General features: G+C 33.2%; 1 protein-coding gene across 1 annotated transcript in view; it reads left to right on the top strand.

Annotated features, from left to right (window-relative positions):
- Positions 1 to 402: 402 nt before the first annotated feature.
- LOC129217573 (calcium load-activated calcium channel-like) overlaps positions 403 to 20,606 on the top strand; it is a 46,925-nt gene continuing 26,721 nt past the window's right edge. The window contains exons 1-3 of the mRNA XM_054851899.1: positions 403 to 588; positions 5,430 to 5,507; positions 18,898 to 18,957. Of these exons, the coding sequence (XP_054707874.1) occupies positions 528 to 588; positions 5,430 to 5,507; positions 18,898 to 18,957 (199 nt within the window). The 5' untranslated portion in view covers positions 403 to 527. The remainder of the gene's footprint in view (positions 589 to 5,429; positions 5,508 to 18,897; positions 18,958 to 20,606) is intronic.

Below are 20,606 nucleotides of genomic sequence, written 5' to 3'. Positions count from 1 at the left end.
CCCAACTTTATTGCTCGGAAGCTATAAAATTGGACTAAAGGCGGACAATAGAAATGATGACGTCGCTCTTGGCCGAAGCACCTGAGGTATATTGGACTAGTCCGGTATTGGAGTGAATCGGGTGAAAAGTTGCATCGTGTGATAAGCGCTTTAATCCTACGGGAGAAGAAGAAACCGTGCCTCAGGCGGTCTTCGACCAATAGGAAAATGATGCCGCGTTGTCGCAACTCTGAAAACTACGTTTTCATATAGGGACTCTAGTGCCATCTAGAGTCCAGGGATTCTAGCGCCACCTAGCTAGCACAAACATCGGCAAGAAACTTTATGAAAAAGGCGTGGCTTCTATGACCAGCGACAGAGATCCATCCCATCCTGCTTGGGATCGGTTTATTTTCAAAAGAAGACGTGAGCAAGTTCACAGAAGATTCGCGTTAAATAAAAGTTTAAAAATATCCCTACAACACAAAGCGTAAATAGATTTGCAATAAAATTTTCTTTTATTTATATGTTTTAAATATCATAAGAAAATGTTTAGTGACAGTTTTTTGATTTTATTCATATCAATATTCACAGCTTTATTAGGAGAAGGTAACATTTTAATATGCTTATGGCTGTGAATATTTAATCTAATAATGTATTCCAAAATTGTCCTAGTTTATTATTTATTATCTTTTTAATAGTGTCTTTGTAGAATAAATTTCTTTGCATAATTTATTTTACTTAAAATAGTTTTCCTTCTCTTTATTTTCAGAAAATATTTCCTTTTAATAACATGAATATGAATTTTTCTAACTTCATGTGTAGATAATGTTATTTCTTAAATTGCATCTCATAAAACATATATTGAGAAATTACGTAGACGTTGCATGCCAAAGGAAGCTTCATTTATAAGGTTTAAAAAATAATGGTTCAAAATAACCTGAATAATCTCAAATATTACTTTTGTTCCATTGTTGTTGGTTAAAAAATGGATTTTTGTGAAGAAATGCTGACTTTTTTATTCAAAATCCCTGTGAGATTCTCATTTTACTACAGTAAAAAAACAGGCTTACTCATTGAGGTACTTTGTTGAGAAATATCTCAGGGGCCGCACTAAGGATTTCAAATTGCTAGCCAGTAAATTAGCCAAATTTTAAAAGTGGTTGCTAAATTTCAAAAAGACTTTGCTAAATTTCAAAAAGTCTTAGCCAAAGACTAACCTGAACTGATTTTAATGAATTTTTGTCTGTAGAAATATTTAATCAGAGAATGAAGTATAACTTAATTTTTGACAGTCTTTTGAGGATAAGATTTTTTTTTTTTTTTGGAAATTTCGGAGAATTTTCTGTTTGCCAAGTTAGAGTTTTTTTCACCGAATTTACGATTTATCACATTTAGCGCAGTGGTGAATGCTTAACGCAGTTCCTGTAACTCATCTGTACCTGTCATCACTACAAAACCTATTGCCTATTCCCAAAAATCTTTTATCAATTCTATAACTAAAAAAACATCTCCTATATTAATTCTATAATCGAAAAATTCAAAACCCGCTGTGTGTTTGAAAAGAAAAATATGTCCTTAAAGCCCTCGTGTTTAAATAAATTTAAAAATTAATATTAAAGCTAATTCATGTAAACACTAAAATAAACATTTTAGTTGAAGGTTCAAAAACAATTTTAAAAATTCAAAGTATTGTGGTTTTTTTTTTTCCTGAATGAACATTGGGATTTGAAAGTACAATAATGACGTACATTTACAATTAAGTATTAATAAAAAAGATGCTTAGAATTAATTATGTGCTGTGGTACAATATTATAAGTTTCATGCAATGCATAAAAAGAGTCTTTTTTTTTACAGTCAACGTTCTCATTTAGTACTTTGGTGTAAGACTACATCATAAGGTTTAAAGTAATGAACAAGAATGCCTATATGGGGGGGAGCAAGTGTGGGTTGAAGCCCCCCCCCTTTTTGAATTTGAACTTCTTTGCTCTTAGTGCTCTTAGTGCTTTTTTCTTTGCAAAAAAGTAAAAACTTTTTCTCCAGAAATTAATAAATAAGTCATTAAAATTGTCAAATTTTAATAACTCTAATCTGTACTGAAATCGATTTCTATGGGGAAAATTGAGTCCCCAGTTGAAAGTTTGCATATGGTCACCCTTGTAAATGAAACTTAAAAAGAAAATAAATCAGAAAAACCTGAGAAAGCCTCCGCCCCTTCCAGCCACTAAAACATATCAAGAAATTAAAGTTGAATACTTGGTTTATAAACTGAAAATTAAGTTTAGCCAAAAACTTGAGTATACAGTATGTTAGTACGTTTTATAGAATATCAAAATATCTAACTATTGAATAATCACCCCCCCCCCCCCCTCTCGTATACTTGCTTAAAGGTAAACATTCTATTTTATGGAACATCAAGATGCAAATACGGTCAAACCGCATTATAGCGAACCTAGGATAGAGAACCCACAGTTGTAGCAAACCTTTTAAATGGTCCGAAATGAAGTCGTATGTCATCAATGTGAGTTCAGACGCTTGTAACAATCCCCAAATACTAGGAATTTGATTATAGAGATCCAAAAATTTCTAATATTTCAAGATTTTTTAGTGAAAATATGAGAAGGATATCCTATCATTGGTAAACAAACCTGATCTAAGAAGTGGATTTACTTCAAGCGAATCTTTTGTACAAAATTTTTGACTTTGAACCTGTACAAAGAAGTGTCTTATATGAGCTTTGGTATTTTCTAAACAATTCAAAAGCCTTTGACGAGAACAACTTGACTGTGGACTCGTCTTCTTAATATTGATGACATCCAACTGAAGGAAGGTAACACTTCTCTTCCATGCATAGAAAAATTTAAGAAAAAGGGTTATTTTTTATAGTTAGCATGTTATTGATTGCAGTATGGTCATTGGATTTTACTTACTAATGGAAAGATACTTCTATAATGAACATTTCGTAGTTAAGATGTTCATTACTGAAAATATCTTAGTGAATTCGGACTTTTTTTTTTGAAAAATCGAATGTAGCGAACCCTCTGCTATTGCAATCCCTCAAGTCGGTCAGCTAAGGGTTTGTTATAGCGGTGTTTGACAATATGTATATAATGTACAGTTATTCTTTATACAGTAGACCCTCGTTTTATGCGAGTTTAGTTTACGTGGTTTAAGATTTGACACCTTTATTTTATTTTACGCGGATGAGTTTCAGTTTTACGCGGATGTGGCAATGCAAACAGATAATATTTTCCCCTCTTTCAAAATCCAAACTCCTTAAGAATGCAGATTATGCGTAATCAATTGCATTTTGGCTTGCTCATAATCAAGCTTCGGCCACTGGAGACATTTTATGGGATTGGTTCCAGAGCTCTTTCCAGAAGTAAAGTTATTAAACTCATACAGTTCAGAACTCACTGGAAGAAGAGCTTTTAGGAGTGACAAAGGAGGCCAAAACCAACGAGGATACCGACGTCGGTGATGCACAACCAAAAATGTTCACATTGAAAATTTTTTGCTATTCCTTGACAATGGCAAATGATCTTTCTGATTTGTTAGTGAAGGAAGTTTCTATCATGGAAATGATGCAAGGGATCATGTATGCGTTTATGCTCTGCAAAGCATTACAGAGAAAAATTCTTAACTGTCAAAAGACTATCATAGCCAGTTCCTCTTTATAAATAGGACATGAAATTAATTTGTGTTTTCTTTGTGCATGTTGTGCATAAAAGTCGTTATAACTACACATTAAACTTATTATAAAATTAGTCATTACTAGAATGAAGTATTTTGTTATCTGCAGAACCCAGGGTTGGCTTTCTGCCGGCAGAAACTAGTTTTTGCCGTGCCAGTGGCAGAAACTAGTTAAAACCGGCAAAAACTTAAAATCATCTTAAAAAACTAAAGCAAATTGTTTAAACTAAAAAGTTTAAACTTCATTTCATCATTGTAAAAAAATAAAATGTTACGCTAGTGCCCCTGATTTAGTTCAGAAAGGGAACTTTTCAATTGCTGATGCTCGTAATATTTGGATTAATCTAACAAAGGACGAAAATCATATGGGTTCTTAGGATAGAGGAGTGGCATACAAAATTAAACTATCATTACTGTTTGCAATTTGTTAGCAAATAAGCTTCATCTAAGTTGCTTGTGATTGAAATTATCGTGTGCTTCAAGAAGAAAGTAAAATTTTACTTCCCAATATTAATCTAGATTTTGTACTTAATATCACAGCTTTGCAAAACAAATTGGCCCCCACTTCTCGAAACTCATTTTTCCCAGTCGAATTTTTACCACTACCCTAGTTACTACATGATGGACCAGTTTAAAAAAATATACAATTTGAAAGTTTTATGAATATTGCTTGTTCCTTGATGCATTGCCTGCTAGCTCTTCTGTTGCAAGAATATTCTAAAGTTTCTCATTTGTGCATATTAAATTGAGAAACTATTTAGATTTTTGGAACCACCTTTTCCAAGAAGCAACTGCAGGGTCTAAACAATATAACATTTGAGTCTAAATTGTTATAATATTGTAAATTAAACTGTGCTTTGGTTAACAATTAATTATTTTTTCCATGCATTTTCTACTGTCTCTCAATAGTTTTTTTTTTTTTTTTTGTCATTTTAAGAGTTTTTGCCAGTTTTTGCCAAAAATGTGGTAGAAAGTGGTTTTTGCCATGCTGGTTTCTACCAGTGGTTTTAACCGCCCTGGCAGAAACTTGCCAACCCTGAAACCAAACCCCTTTTTTAACGCTTGTATTAGGTCTCAATTTACGCAGTTTCGCTTTTGTGGCATTTCCGTGCAACTTAACCCCCGCTTAAAACGAGGGTCTACTGTATTCTTAATTTGTGTCAGAAAGAATCCAGAAGTAATATGTATTATCTATGTCAAAAATGCATGCTAACTAACTTCAGTTTTTAAATGTAAAAGGGGAAAATCCATTTAGTGAATTATTGACTAAATATTTATTCATTTGCATTTAAGATATAGCTTTGAGGTTTGAATCCCATCATTTTACCTTAATTTTTATTAAATAAAAAGCTTGCTAATTCCACACTTATAATTGAAATTTTATCACAATGTATGGCAATTCTTACTAATTCTAACTTAATATAATGAACAGCAAGTTCACACCTGAAGGTTTTAACCGTCTGGGGTTTTCCCACAGGTATTTGACAGTTTAAACCAGTATTATACCCTTGTCATATCAAAAACCCAAACCTGGCCTCTATTTTTGTCAACAGACAATTACTGTAAAAGAAAAACCAATATGAAATGTTATGCCTTTTTTTGTCTGTATAATTGGGAGATTAAGTTTATAGAAATATCTTCAAAACCTTGAAAGTTCAGAAACTTTATGCTGTTCATATCACTCATATGTCTGCTTCATCTCACTTACTTTTCTCCTTTTCTCAATTATTGATTTTGTTCCCCATTTCTTCTTTTAGGACTGACGTGGTTGATGGTATACCGTACTGAGAAATATCAGAAGTTAAAGGCAGAAGTTGAAAGGCAAAGTAAACGATGTAAGTTAAAACTATATACTTGCCTTTTTTTTGATGAGCATGAAACAAGAAAAGGAGGGGTGAGCTAGAGCCCCCTTCAAAGAGTTCACATTTGGGTGCAAGGTTGCATGATCCCCACAACTTTTTCTGAAATCCCTCTCAGTAAAAATTCGATTTGTACTCTGCTCCCACTGTTCACCAATTAATGGACATACATTAGAAAGATTACAAAATTTCTCATCTCAATTTTTTCTATTTTTCAAATTTCTTTTAAGAAGATAGCTAGTATAAATGAAATGGCTGATGATAATTTTCAACTGCCATCATAGTATTATCAATGAACAGAAGAACTTGTGAGTGTAGCCGTAAAGAATCAGGAAAGATGGAAAAAAGCGTTATTCTTTGCTTTAATGAACGCTGAAACACCCTTGGAACTTCAAGCTTATCTTTTGCTCCTAGCTGCAGCAAAATGCATTCTTTTTCAAAATCACCCTTTTCTTTTTTTTTTTTTTTTTTGAAGCATTGAGATACAATTTTGAGAGTGATTGAAAGTACATCATCAGCACACTATTCAGGACATAATTTATTAATACTGCCTATGTAACAGACTTCGAAAGAGATTTTAGTGTGTTAATTGTAGCGGTAACATGCTACTGTACGCTTATTTGTGTTATCTGCATTTTGCTATTAAATAAATTTTGTGCAACAAAATATTCATATATTTTCTTCAAATAAATATGATCCAAAATGATAAAAAAATAAACTTAATTTCAAAAAAAAAATCCCTCTAAATTCTAAATAATTCACTTAAAATTTTGGAGAGGGTAGGATATCCCACTTTGCCTTTTTCCCTGCCTTTCCGAAATTTGCTGTCTGAAATGATATTTTTTTGTAATAAGTTAATTCTGTCAAAAAGTGAAACAGAATGAATACTTTTTTTTTCATTTGGCAAATTCAACCTATTAGATATTAGGAAACAGAAAAGGAGGGTTGGATTTTATGCGTTTCCATAGATGTAACACATTTGAAGATTTTGAGATGACAGAAAAAAGTTTTTTTTTCTCTTTGAAAAAAAAGAAGGGAAAATTTGATTTTTTACAAATTAAAACGTAGTTTACTGTCCGACCACGGATTGCATGGAATTTTCAAACGTCCAGATAAGACGAATCTATCTGAATGAGGAGGGAAAGTAAAAATTTTATGCCGGTATTCCACTCATTTGAATAAGACTCTGCTTTTGCAAAAGCTGGCATCGCTAAAAAATAATAGATTCGTCCATTTCCGACTGTAAAACGATTGTTTGTCTTTCCACACAATCCCTGGTCAAATAGTACTAGATATATTTTCTCAGAAAGCATGAAAAATGTTACATATTTAAAGTTCTATATGCAATCCATATTATTCTTTCTTTTTAACAAAAGTATTTGCAAAATTTAAATTTTTAAACAAATTAAAATAACTAACATAGCTTTCTTTGTTCAAAACACCAAAAGTTAAACCAATTGTTCTAATCAGTCATCTGTTCATTTTGAATGAAATGTAATTTTTGGAAATCTATATATATAAAAATGAATGTTTGTCTGTATGTCATCCATGAACTCAAAAACTACCCGGCAGATTTGGCTGAAACTTTCACCGTTTGTTATTTTTGGTGATGGGAATGTTTATAGACCAGTTCGAAAAAAATCCGATCGATAGTTCCTTTTTTATTCCAATTTAAGTCACAATCCATTGGATAAATATGAATAAAATTATCGGCTGCAGAAATTAATTCGTGTGAAAGATCTCTTTGATAAGAAATTAGCTGTTGCCATTTTTCTTGAGTTTGAACAAATAAATTCTTTCTTTATTGTTTTATGGCTTTTCATGCAACGGGGGGATTTAAAACTCTTTCTATTTGATATTTTTAGCAATTGATTGATCTTGCAAACTGCGTGAGTACAAAATTTGAGTATAGTCTTGTCTTCACTTGATACCTGGACCGATTATTATGAAAATTGCTATATACATGTATTTTTTCACAGAGAAGGTGCATAATATGCTCATTGAAGCCACTTGCCACCAGGTGGCACTGCAGAGTAGCAACTTCTGCCCCGTTCAACCGATTGTCATAAAAATCAGTATAATGATGTATTTTTTTGTTGGCGTAGCAACGCGCGTCGGGTACAGCTAGTAGTTTAATAAATGTTCTTGGCAGAAATTAGCATTTTTACAAAAAATCTTGACTCTACAAATTTGCAAAACAGCAATTAAATAATTCTCTGCAAAATTCCAAAATACTCCTAATTGTTTCTCCAAGGTTGTCAACCCTCCCTTGAAAATGAAAGAATAACAGTTTATTTGTCCCAGGACTAGAAAGAAGGCATTGAGAAGAAAATGTTTAAAATAATGCATGGTATTAATATGTTTATTGCAACTGATTTTATGAAAAAAATTAAACTGTAGTGTTAAAAATCAAGAAATTGTAGAATTATCTGGAAATTCTATTGTTCTGTCAATATTGGAAAAATTTACAAAAATTACCAACTGTTAAGGAACTTTTCATCATTATTAATTTATCCTTAAGTTTCAGCAATCATCAGTAATTATTTCTAATGGTTATCATAGTCCTCATTAGACTTCGTTCATCTCTGCTGAGTCATTCCATTTCAAATCAGGCAGGCAGGTATGAAAAGTGTCATATGACCATCACCGATTTTTTTGAAAAAAATACAGTAGTTACAACTAAGGGACATATGAAATATCCCAAAAGGATTTTGCAAGCAAAAAATTTTTTCTTCAGTTACAGCTAGAGTGCCTTGAGAACAGAGTGGCGACAACAGCGATGTTTTTCCCCCCGGACAAGCGCGGCCGTACTTTCTTCCAGATGCGAAGAGATAAAATTTTGACCGTTTGGCAATTTGCCAAGAAGTGTGAATCGTCATTGCGGTTTTGGCAGCAAACATGACTTCAGTTTCTGAAGCACTTCGCAGAGGCTACCGAATTTCTCTCCATTCTTTCTTTTCACGTATCCGCCAAAAACACATACATAAGATTTCTAAGAAAAACGAATTGAAAATGATAAGCGACATCACCATTTTCTTTACATATTATGTGTGGGTGAATGAACAGTGGCGTAGCGTAGGGGGGGCAAAGGGGGCACTCGCCCTGGGCAGCACTTTGCTAGGGGCGGCAAATTCTGTAACACTACATTAAATTTTTTTTTTTTTTAAGACAGCTCTTTGCTAGGGATGGTGGATGTTGTCTCACTAAATAAACATCAAAAACGTGTTGTTTTACTCTTCAGCTCTAAACTGTTTCAGGATGTTTTTCTCATTGAGCCACGAGAACGAAATACTGGATCCTAACAGGCATGCGGACCATTTATCACTGGAGCTGACATAGTAACACAAGAAAGAGAGCGTTCAACCTCGTTGGAGTGGATTTTAAATCACAAAGATCGACAAGCAGTCAGGGGCGGACTAAGTCCCCCAAGAGGGCGCCAACCTTGACTACTAAAGGGCGCAAAACAAAAAAGCCTCGAATGTGCACTGGTGGTTTAAGGGCGTAAAAAACGAAACAAAGGAAAAAAAATGCACATGTTTGAGGACAAAAATAATGTAAAATAATATTTTTAAAAAAATTTGAATTTTTTACGTCTTGAATTCAGATTATGTTTTTCGCAATCAAATTCACGAGTGTGTGTGTGCAGGCACGCGTGTGTGCACACGTTTGTTGTGTGTGTGTGTGTGTGTAGGGGATAGACGCCACCACCCCAGGTTTGGTCTCGCTCGCGGAGGCCAGTGGAACTTCGAGTTCGCACAGAGTTAAGTTTTCTGCTTAAGCTTAGCTTTGAATGAAATCAAACGATTTCTAACTATGGCTACGAAAATGTGTCCCCTTAATAAGACGCAAAGTAAAAAAAAAAGAGGCGCATAGGTTTGAGGGAGAAAAAAACCGAGGGTGCACAGGTTTGAGAGCGCAACAAGAAACGAAGGCGCACAGGTTCGAGGGTGCAAAAAGAGGAAGAAGAAAAGGAAGGCACACGCGTTCGAGGGAGCAAAAAAATATGTAACAGAAGGCGCATAGGTTCAAGGGCACAAAAAAAAAGGTGAGGTTCAAGGTCGCAAAAGTTTGGGGGGGGGTGAAAAAAAAACGTACACACGTTTGAAGGCGTAATCCCCCTCTCCCCTAAAGAAAAACGAAGGCTTGCAGAGGACGTTCGAGGGCGCATCGGCCAGTAGGCCTTTCTGCGCCTCTACGTGTTTCCAAAAACCTTTATGCGTCTGTGGTTTTTTTCGCTCCCTTGATCCTGAGCGTCTTCGTTTTTTTTTGTTGGGCATTTCAAACTGATAGCTCAATCAAAACCCAAAGTTCAAAGAACTGAAAGCAGGTTTTAAGCTAACAAACCCAACTGAAAATTTGTGGAATGATCTGCTTGGGAAGAAAGGACATACAGACACATATTTAACAATTAAATAAACATTTTATTAAACAATAAATATGTCAAAACATGGAAATAATAACAAGTGTAAATAAAATTCACATTCCCCAACAATTGAATAAAAAATCCCACCAAAAATATCAGTAGGAAACATTTCTTAAAAATAGTATCGTTTAAAGTTCCAGTAAAATTTATATGACTAGATTAATATAAGTACAACCTTGAGTCCAATGCCATAAACAGAATAGTTCATACGAACAAGTTAAAAAGTTCATACCAAACAAGCTATTCCTTCCTTAAAAGTTGGCACAACATGTGAGGGCACGATCCACCAATTCGGATCCCATATCAAAATTGTCCGTGACCATTCCATGCCACCATGCTGAATTCAGAAAAGAAACCTGTCCTCCTGGACAACAGGAACCATCCGTCCATCTAATGAACATCCAATCCAGCTCTCGAGCGTGGACCTTCAATGGTCCTGTTTGTTAGGCCTTTTCACAGCAAAAAAAACAACTTGATTTAAACTCTCAATTTTAGAGAGAAAATCCCTCACTTAAAAACTCATCTCAAGGCAACAACCGGAACATGCCCGCATTTCTAGCTGGGCTCAACGACAAAACTTCCTACATCTTTCAAAAAGAATCCACTATACTACGTGGAACTCCGGAGCACACAGCTCCCAGGCACAATCTCAGCACCTCAGAAAAACATCGGACTGCAGTCACAACATAGTAAAACAAGAGGTGAAACAATAAGAGAATGATTGATTGAGAGTTCACACTTAAATAGCATTCCCTATCTCCCTACGCGATGGCTTGACGTATATCAAAAAGCATGCATAAATTACATTGAGGAAACAACTCAACACAGTTTACAGTTTAAAACTAAATTCTCTAAAATTGTTTCCCACATGCATACAGCAAGAATCTACTCAACATCTTTCCTATGACGTCACACCATCGTGGCGGGTCAACAAACGCATGCTACGCATGCAGGGAATGTTGGCTCTGGGAAACGATTCGAGCGCCGGTAAAATAACGGGATGACTTTCAAAGTTCGAAAAAAGAAGGAAGTAAGTTCTGGAAACTTTTCTAATCCTTCTAAAACTTTAGGAATCTCTCCAAGAAAAAAAATAATAGCTCTAGGCCAACATTTTTTCCCTTTGCCCCTCAAACCTGTGCATTAGGGTGGAATGAAAAAAACAAAGTTTTTATTTTCGAATTGTAATAGTGCAGAAAAGTTGCGATTGGTGAAGACTTACAAAACAAAACAAAAAATTTTAAAATCGGATAATATCTTCCGATCCCACAACGAGCCTAAAAATTTGAAAAAATAGAAAATTTCATGTTTTTAGTGATTTTTTAAAAACTTTGCTCCAACGTTTCTTTTTAATACTCTAAGACAGAAAAGTTACAATTGTTAAAGCCTTCAGAAATTTAAAAAAACATATTGAAATCAAATAATACCTTCTGATCCAGGAACAAGCATGAAAAGTAAAAAAACGGGAGAATTTCATCTTTTCTTAGTGATTAAAAATAAAATTGTTTTTCTTGTTTTTTTCCCCGGTGTTACAGGGAAAAGCCTTTTAAAAAACCCTATATTACACATAAACATTAATTTATTTCTTGATTTTTAAGGTACCTTCTAAACATGCAAAACTACCATTCTTTACAACAATGAAACATTTTCAAATAATAGAAAGTTATAAAATATTTACCAAATTTACAATCCAGTATACAAGTCTTATTGTTTTAAGTGTTACTTGTTGAAGCTAATTTATAATCAGATTTTTTGGAAAATTCGGGCATAATTGATCTAGATTTCAATGTTGCTCTTAGTAGCCATCTCTTGATTTAAAGCCACACACTTTGAGCGAAGCCTCTGTCACTAGCTTCACACATCTTTGGACAGCTTGCGTATGGCGGGGGAATAGTTTTATATCCCAGTCGGGTATAGTGCCTGTTGCAATAAGATTTTCAATGTCTTTGTTAGGAACTTTTCGAAGAAAAGGTGGAGAAGATAGCTTTGTCGTGTTCCAATTAATAATCTCAGTGTAATCTTCTGCTTCGAAATTTAGAGATGGAATGACAAAGTTTCTAATGCTTTTGCTTTTAGAAACAGACTCCCTGACTTTCAAGACGTTTTTAAACGCTAGTTCTCTTATGTCATGTGCCTCCTTTCATCAAACACCATTGACATTAATAAGTTTTCGGGATGCGCAAAGAAAGAGTTTCTTTCAATGACAGGGTAAACAACTTGTTTTAGATTGACAAGGTAAGTATCGACAGATTTGAATTGTTCTGTAAACATGAATGGCACCGTCTGAAATTTTTGCGGTTCTTTATTTCAAACCAGATCGGCATGTAACATCTCAAAATAAAAGTCTATGTCTTTTAACTCACCTGATGGGATCGATACACTTAAGTACAGTCTAAGGACTCTATTTGCACAAGTGAGCCATCTGGAATGTGAGAGTGGGCCGGGGTCATGATTTGACAAATCATTTGTGCAATCGCCACCCTTTATTGCCTGAGATATATCTAAAAGATATCTTTGATCCTTGCTCAAGCACTTTCTGTTTACATCTGGAATTGTAGTCAATTGCTTGAAAATCTATTACTGGCAGTTTTTCGCAATCTCTGAGTTGTTCTCCTATTGGTCCAGAAAACGAACTTAAACCAGTTGTTCCACCATCCAAATGCAGAAAAAGATGGCGAAAAGGCAACTCAATGAAATGTTATAAACAAATAGCCCATTGCAATGGTCGTGGTTTATCCTTGTCTCGGTTGTAAGATCTCATGAAATTGAGATATTTTTTGTAGAAGATATCGATGAGCTGAGCAATTCCTTTTAGGGAAACTGTAGGAATCGAGGCCTTATCAAAGATACATTTAAACTTTTTGCGCCACTATGTCCTTAACAATGGAAAAACTCACTTTCGTGTTATTGACTTTTCTAGCAAACTCAAATCTCTCTTGAAAGTAACTTTGAAGTACATTTTTATTAGTAGGGAGCTTGTTTGTTGGCAAATCTCTCGGGTGGCCAAATATAGGGCACTGAAAGGACTTTCTCGTAATGATTAAAACACGTTTAGCAGAGCAAATCGACTTCACACGCACATTAGAAACATTTAGAAATACTGATTCCAGCACGACTGCTTTATTCATTTAAGTAAGATACCTATAGACACAAGCCAACTAAAAAGCTCATAAATTCAAGATCGTGAGGTGCTAATGGGGTATATTAGATGCATACACTCGCAGGATTAAAGGGCCATGTGGACAATTTCACAGGCAGGCTAATACTAAAATATCACATTTGTTTTATAAACAAACGTTCTTCCATTAGTATTTCATACCGAACTTATGAGGATTGTTAAACTAAAATTTAAAAAAAGCTGAAAAAGGGCTTAAAGTTTACATTTTTTCAAACATGTAGGTTCGTTGCGCGATCGGAAGACATTGTTTTATTTCAAAAGGATTTTTTTTTTTTTTTTGAAGTCTTCACTAAACGTAACTTCTCCGTTTTGTAGCCTGAAAAAGTACATTGAACCAAAAATGTTAAAAATTCGGGAAAAAAAACCCCTGAAATTCTCAACTTTATCGATTTTTTAGGCTTGTTTCTGGATCAGAAGGTATTATTCGATTTCAATTTTTTTTTTTTTCTGAAGGTTTTACCAATCGTAACTTTTCCGTCTTAGAGCCTTAAAAAGAAACATTAAAACAAAATTTTTGAAAAATCACTAAGAAAACACGAAATTTTCCATTTTTTTCAAATATTCAGGCTTGTTGCGGGATCGGAAGATATTATCCGATTTTTAAAATTTTTGTTTTGTTTCGTAAGTCTTCAACAATCGCAACTTTTCCGCACTATTACGATTCGAAAATAAAAAGTTTGTTTTTTTCGTTCCACCCTACTGTGCATCTGTTTCTTTTTATGCCCTCAAATCTGTACACCATTCGGGTTTGGGAGTCAAGGTTGGCTTCCTCTTAGGGGACCCACTCTCCGCCCATTGGGAGTCAAGGTTGGCTCCCGCTTAGGGGACCCACTCCGCCCATGGTAGAAATATCCGTTTTTGAGTTCAAAACGTCAATTTCGAATAACAAAAGAATTATTCATCGACTTTTTTTTCGAAAAGGTCTATAAATCTTCCAGGGACTAACCTAGGCAAACTAAAAATGTTAACGAAATAGGTCAGGTATTTTCTCAGTTTACCCCGGACATATAAATTTGGAGTTTGCGTTTTATTTATATAAAGAAGATACTAATGCTAAATTATAAGCATGATTTAATTTCATTCAAAATCTTAATTATATGTGTGATCGTAACTTTAGTAAATATAAATAATTTGGGAAGGTTTGTGACTAAAGATCTGTGATGCGACTCATGATACGGTGCTTCAAGATTTTTTTTTAAAAATATGTATCTGTTTTATTTTATTAATTTATTTTTAACGTGCACATTTTTTCGGACATGGCGCTCATAGAAGTTAAGACGATACTTTGATTTTTCATCAAGAAGTACAATCGACAACAAATTGTGGTAAAAAAGAAAAAAGATGATTTTGATGATTTTTTAAACATTTAAAGGGGGGGGGGGAGTTCCACCTTGAAGGTCCCACCGTGCGACAAATGTTCATGTTTTTAAACTTTTCTTTTCTCTATGCCCTCTCCCACTCAAAATAATAACAACGGTTTTAAAACAGTCAAAAACAGAAAAAATTGGGAGGCGGAGGAAGTATCACTATCACCAAAACTCCAAAATGGGATGGGTAGGGGGAAACGGTGGTCATATTTGGATTCAAGGGGTTATTTTATGTAATGACATTTCGTAAAACATTTTACAGAACAAACAGACTGATACAATTGACATTGATCGTGTTGTTAAAGCTTTTCCGTTGATGAGAAGTAGAAAATTAATAGTTTAGGTTAAGAAAAAAATTTTCAAGTATAAATATGTGTATCTCTCAGGTAATTTATAATTATATTTTTGTTTCTTTTTCTTTTCAATAATAGGTTTCAGAATTACTACCAGTATATACAGTTTTTGATCATGTTTTAAATGTTTTAATTTAAGGAAAATATTATCGCTCATAATGCAATAATTTTTGAAAAATATTTCAACCAACAATATTTCCTGTTTGACGTAATCACGTAATATTATATATTATATTAAAATGTAAAACGTATTTTGGATAACAAAATCCTGTTTTCGTTCTATAAAACGTTAATGTCTTTTTTTGGGGGGGGGCATTCAGTAAAGGAATTTAAGAGGGGCGGCAAATTTGGTGCCTGCCCCGGGCGGCAGAAACCTACGCTAGGCCGCTGTGAATGAAAACAAAGCACATGATTAATTTTATCTTTCACAAGAGAAACAAATCAGAGAAGGAGACCATTATTTTAAGAATTAAAAAATTTTAAAAACCCTCGACTGAGCTGCAACTGCAGAATCAAGAGGGAAAATTGAAAATCCTTTTATGAGCTTTATATTATTAAAAATCAATGTCAAGTGTTTTATTTGCTATTGAATACAAACTGGCAACATAATAAAATATTATTTTAAATCATTGATTTTAATTTCCTTGTCGGCCAACAATGAGTTCAATTATCAAACGCGTGAAAAAAGGCTTAGTCATTATTAAAATCTGTTTTTAAAAAACGTTATAATTCAAATTCTATGAAATATGGAAGTTCCAAACACATTCTATAAGACGCGGAAAAAAATTCTCTTTATTTTGGTATTAAATTTAAAAAAATAATAATAACTATGTTTTCACTGCAAAAATTGCGAAAACCTTTTAGACGGGTTTAATTAATATCTTCGTTAATTAATCCAAAGATGCAACCTAGCTAAGAACACTCTCGATCAGCTCTCTTTTCGAACAAATTTCTTTTTTCAAAATCTGTCCATCCATTTAGGCGCTAGAGTGCCACAAACAGATACACAGACAGGTCAAACTTATAACTCCTTTCCATTGTTTGTCGGGGGTTAAAAATGAGTCTTCTTGAAAAAATAAAAAAAGCTATGATAATTGTTTATTAGCGAGAGAAAATTCGAAAAATAAATAATGAATTTCCATTGCTTATTGTAACGTGCAATAAAAAAAAGTTCCTCTTGAAGCAAATTAGGAAACATAATATATCTGTAGCTGGACGGTTCAAGGCAAATCACCCGATTCAAGATCGAGACTTTTGCACTATCTTACATCATATTTAAACTCTATTTAGAAGTACAAGAAGAATTATACGCGAAGATTCCAATGAACTAATTTTCATTCTATAAGCTCATAAATAGCAATCCAATCGAGTAATAAAAATTATCAGAAAAGAAAAATTTCTAACTCGTCTCTTGGCTTTGTTTTTGTGACTAAATTCCCTTTCCCTCCCAGGTACAGATATATGCAAGTTATACGAATAAGTTTAATTAATTTCTGCTGTATCCAATTTTTACGAAAATACGAACTGAAAAGATCAAAACAAACTATTAGCTGTAGATAACTGAAATGTACTGTTTTAAAAATGTTGAATTGAGAATTCTTGATAAAATAACTCAATTATAATTTTTCACTGTATAAATGCACCAAATTCTAAACAAAACAAACAATTCACTTCGAATGGTTATCGCAACGTATATTTAAAAAAAAAAAAACTTTTTTAAGTCGAAGAAATTAGAAAAAAATAAAAAGTATATCGTCAGCTGAATGCTACAACTAGGTAACTGCAAATTTGGGTAACGTTGAATGTTTTACGAAATGGTGGTTTAATGATACATTAATTTCGTGAAAAGATACTAATTCCTTGAGTTTTTTTCGTAACAGTATGAAAAATACCGAGTTGAATTTGCGTACTTTAGGATATACCCAACACTATGAATATGAATGATTTAAATTAATTTTAAACTTATTTGATTTTGAACATTCACACTGTGAGTTATTGGAATTGAGTTCCACATTCCCCCCCCCCCTCCCCCACCTTATGGTTTCTGTGTGTAAACAATAAAAATGCAGCAGTTTCAATTTTCTCTATAATAAATCATAAATAATAAGCAGCTTCATAGAATAAACTTTGAATAGTTTCCATATAATAACTAATATATATTTCTTTTTCTTACAAACAAGATGCTTTTTATTCTCAGATAATTATTTCATTTGAGTAAAAATATTACGGGATGAAACCCATTTACTAGCAAAACTAATTTCTAAAAGCCGAAAATCAAACGCTCCTTAAGCGGAGAATGGTTGCTGCAACGTTAGCGAAGCTAAAAAGCCCGCCAACACTATCGGAATCCAAAATCCCAAAATCAATGCTCTATAATTAAATCAATTTCTCGCTTAGAATTTCAAAAATGATAAAAAGTGATAGCCTATACATTTATGCTCTCCAGACATAAGGTGAAATGTCAGTACAAAACTGATTATTCAAAAAAAAAAAAAGCGTTTTTCCGAGACCCATCCAATCTTCCTATGTTAAGTCTATGAGACTTTCGTCAAGATGCCCTCCGGCGGACAGAGGCACTTCCCCGCTTCTCAGGGGGGTGTGCTTGTCGTCACTCTGATCATTCAAGGCACTCTAGTTACAGCCTATTAAAATTCTGCACAAAATCCGCCATTTTGGAAAAAAACGGCAAAACACTCCATTTGAAATGGACACTATTTCAAAAGTATTTAACCTATTTGAATAATTCTTTTTTCAAAAAATAAATAAGAACCCATATATCCTCTAGACATCATTTTTGAAAGTTTAGTTAGGTTTTTTGATAAAGAAAAAAATTCATTTTTGCCGCGAAAAAACTGCATTTTTGCAGATTTTATGATTTTTTTTCTCCATGAAAAAAAGTTTTTTTTACTAAACGGAGATGGCAGACTAAAGCCCTTATATGATAGTTTCATAAAATATTTTATTATAATCCTTGGATGCATACAGCCTCAGAAATAAAATTTGGAATTTTGAAAATTAGCGGGTTTTGAAGTGAGATTACTCAAAAAAAAAAAAAAAACATTTTTTAAAAATCTAGAAATTGGCTCATTTGAACCCCATATAATGCTTAACAAGTGGATAGACACCGCATCCCGTATTTTTTCCTATAAAATGTTTTATGATTTTTTGAAAGTGACCTTATCGCCCATTGCAATAAAAATGTCTAATAATTTCAGTAACTGAAATTCTGATTATATTAATGCCTAATAGCTATACAATAACGGTGATAGATAAAAAATGGGTTTTTTCAGTAAAATCACTTCAAAAATCGCTAATTTTTGAAAATTTCAAATTTTATTTCCGAGGCTGTATGCATTCAAGGATTATAATAAAATATTTTATGAAACTATCATATAAGGGCTTTAGTCTGCCATCTCTGTTTAGCAAAAAAAACTTTTTTTCATGGAGAAAAATCATAAAATCTGTAAAAATGCAGTTTTTTTGCCCCAAAAATGAATTTTTTTCTTTATCAAAAAACCTAACTAAACTTTCAAAAACGATGTCTAGAGGAAAAATGGGTCTTTATTTATTTTTAGAAAAAAGAATAATTCAAGTAGGTTAAATACTTTTGAAATATTGTCCATTTCAAATGGAGTGTTTTGCTGTTTTTTTCCAAAATGGCGGATTTTGTTCAGAATTTTAATAGGCTGTAACTGAAGAAAAAAAATTCTTGCGAAATCCTTTTGGGATATTTCATATGTCCCTTAGTTGTAACTACTGTAATTTTTTCAAAAAAATTGGTGAGGATCATGTGACAGACCCTGCCTGATCTGAAATGGAATGGCTCTGCTATATACATTCCTGCTTCATGCATTTAGTTTCCAAATGAGCAGCTAAATATGCTCTTGAAAAAAAAAATTGTCTTAACTTTCATATACTGTTGTCTTTTTCATGTTTAAAATCAAATGCTACTTTTAAATTAGGGATTTAAAAGAGCAAATATCATGATTTTTGTTGTACTCCTATTTAAGTTATTTATTGATATTTGTACCCCTAATATTTCTTTTAGTGGAAAAGAAAAAGGAAGTTCATGGGGACACTGTAGATCGACAGCAAAAGAAAAAAATTGGTATATATTTTTAAACTGTTTAAGTTAACTGCATGACCTGATCTTATTATTTATCATTTACAATAGCCAGAGAATTTGTTTATGCAATAGATTTGTTCATATACCTTCTCTTCCTGGAAGAAAATCTAAGCATTTTGCAGAAATATTACCAAATTAGCAGATAGCATTTTCTAATTTTATTTCTTGCAAGTAATAGAATAGCGCTGTAAAGGCATTACTATGTCTTTACATTCCCCATCGTATTTGTATATTGTAAAAATATTTTGTTTAATCTTCCCCATCTAAAATGTATTTGTATTGTGGAGCAAGAAAGAATATTTTTTCGTTATTCTTATTTTCTGCCCTTTAAAGCTCTGGACTAGGAACTCTGAACAGTAGCTGCAGAATTACAAAGTTAGCAAAAATGGTAGCCACTTTTGCACTTTTAGTTTTAATTTCTTAAAAAAGTTTATAAGCAGCTAAAAAAGTAAATAACCTATTTGTTATTAGTAATACTAACTACAATGTAAAAAATTATGATTCTATGCAAAAACAACAAGCAAAATTTAAATGGATATATTTTTTAATATAAAGATATATCGATGCAACAAAAGGAGATATTTTTATAATTTTTAAATGTAATTCAAGTGTAAGCAATGTACAGTGGATGCGGTTTAATTGAACCCGCTTTAATATTTCAAATGGTCAAAAACAGAGCAAAATCTAGCTTTATGAATTAGCCGCTTTATTGAATCAGCCATTTTATGGAATGAAAACTGCTTAGAACAAACATAATTCAGGTGCGGCCTCTGTGTAAGTAAATGAAAGCAAATGTGAGAACTTTATTAGTCAGAAAATTTCTGTTGCCTTGCACAATTATTTTTCTTGGAATTAGAAATTGTAAAACATCATAAATGCGAAAATGAACCCTTCACAAAAAAAAAATCACCATCCTAAAAAGGGGACTGTTTTTTTAATACAAATAGATGTAAAAATGTTTTGTTACTTCAATTGAAAATATTTGACCTGAAATGGTTGACCAAGAAAATGAACTGTACAAAAATCAATGGATTGAAAGCATGCTGCCGTAGGGCAATATTATTTTTTAACAAATAAAGAAATGCGTGGTAACTACTCTTGATGACTAGGACTTCGATTCTTTGGTAGCCATTTCCAGTGAAATTGTTACCCGTTGGCGACTGGCAACTGCTTAATCTAGAGCTTTACAACCCTTTATGAGTTTCAGGTACTTCAGTAGTTTTGCCCTGTGCTTGCTGCCTGGGGCTTTTTTAATTGAGGTTTTTGGGACGTAAATTACATTTTCTCGGGGGGAAAAAAAGATGAAAAATCATTGCATCAAAAAACGCGTCTTACTTAGCTTGCTTCATTCAAGATCAATTTTTTCCTGCCACCTACTGTGTTGCTTCCCCTTCAAGCTGAGAAGGAGAAAATGAAATTATTAGAAACTTGTCATTAGCAAAATATATGATTTCCTGGGAAGTAAGGAGGATAGAAAAGGGCATTTAATTAATATCTCCACTAATTAAAGTTGCAGAAAAACAAAAACCCGCCTAAGCATGATGTAGGAAAAACAACAAATTTAAGTATACCAGGTTCAATTGTCAATTCTCGGGCAGTCCTGAAAAGTTAAGTTGACTTACACACATAGA

This window comes from Uloborus diversus, chromosome 2, assembly GCF_026930045.1.
Source record: "Uloborus diversus isolate 005 chromosome 2, Udiv.v.3.1, whole genome shotgun sequence".
Taxonomy (NCBI): Eukaryota; Metazoa; Arthropoda; class Arachnida; order Araneae; family Uloboridae; genus Uloborus; species Uloborus diversus.
This window is presented reverse-complemented; position numbering and strand designations above follow the sequence as displayed.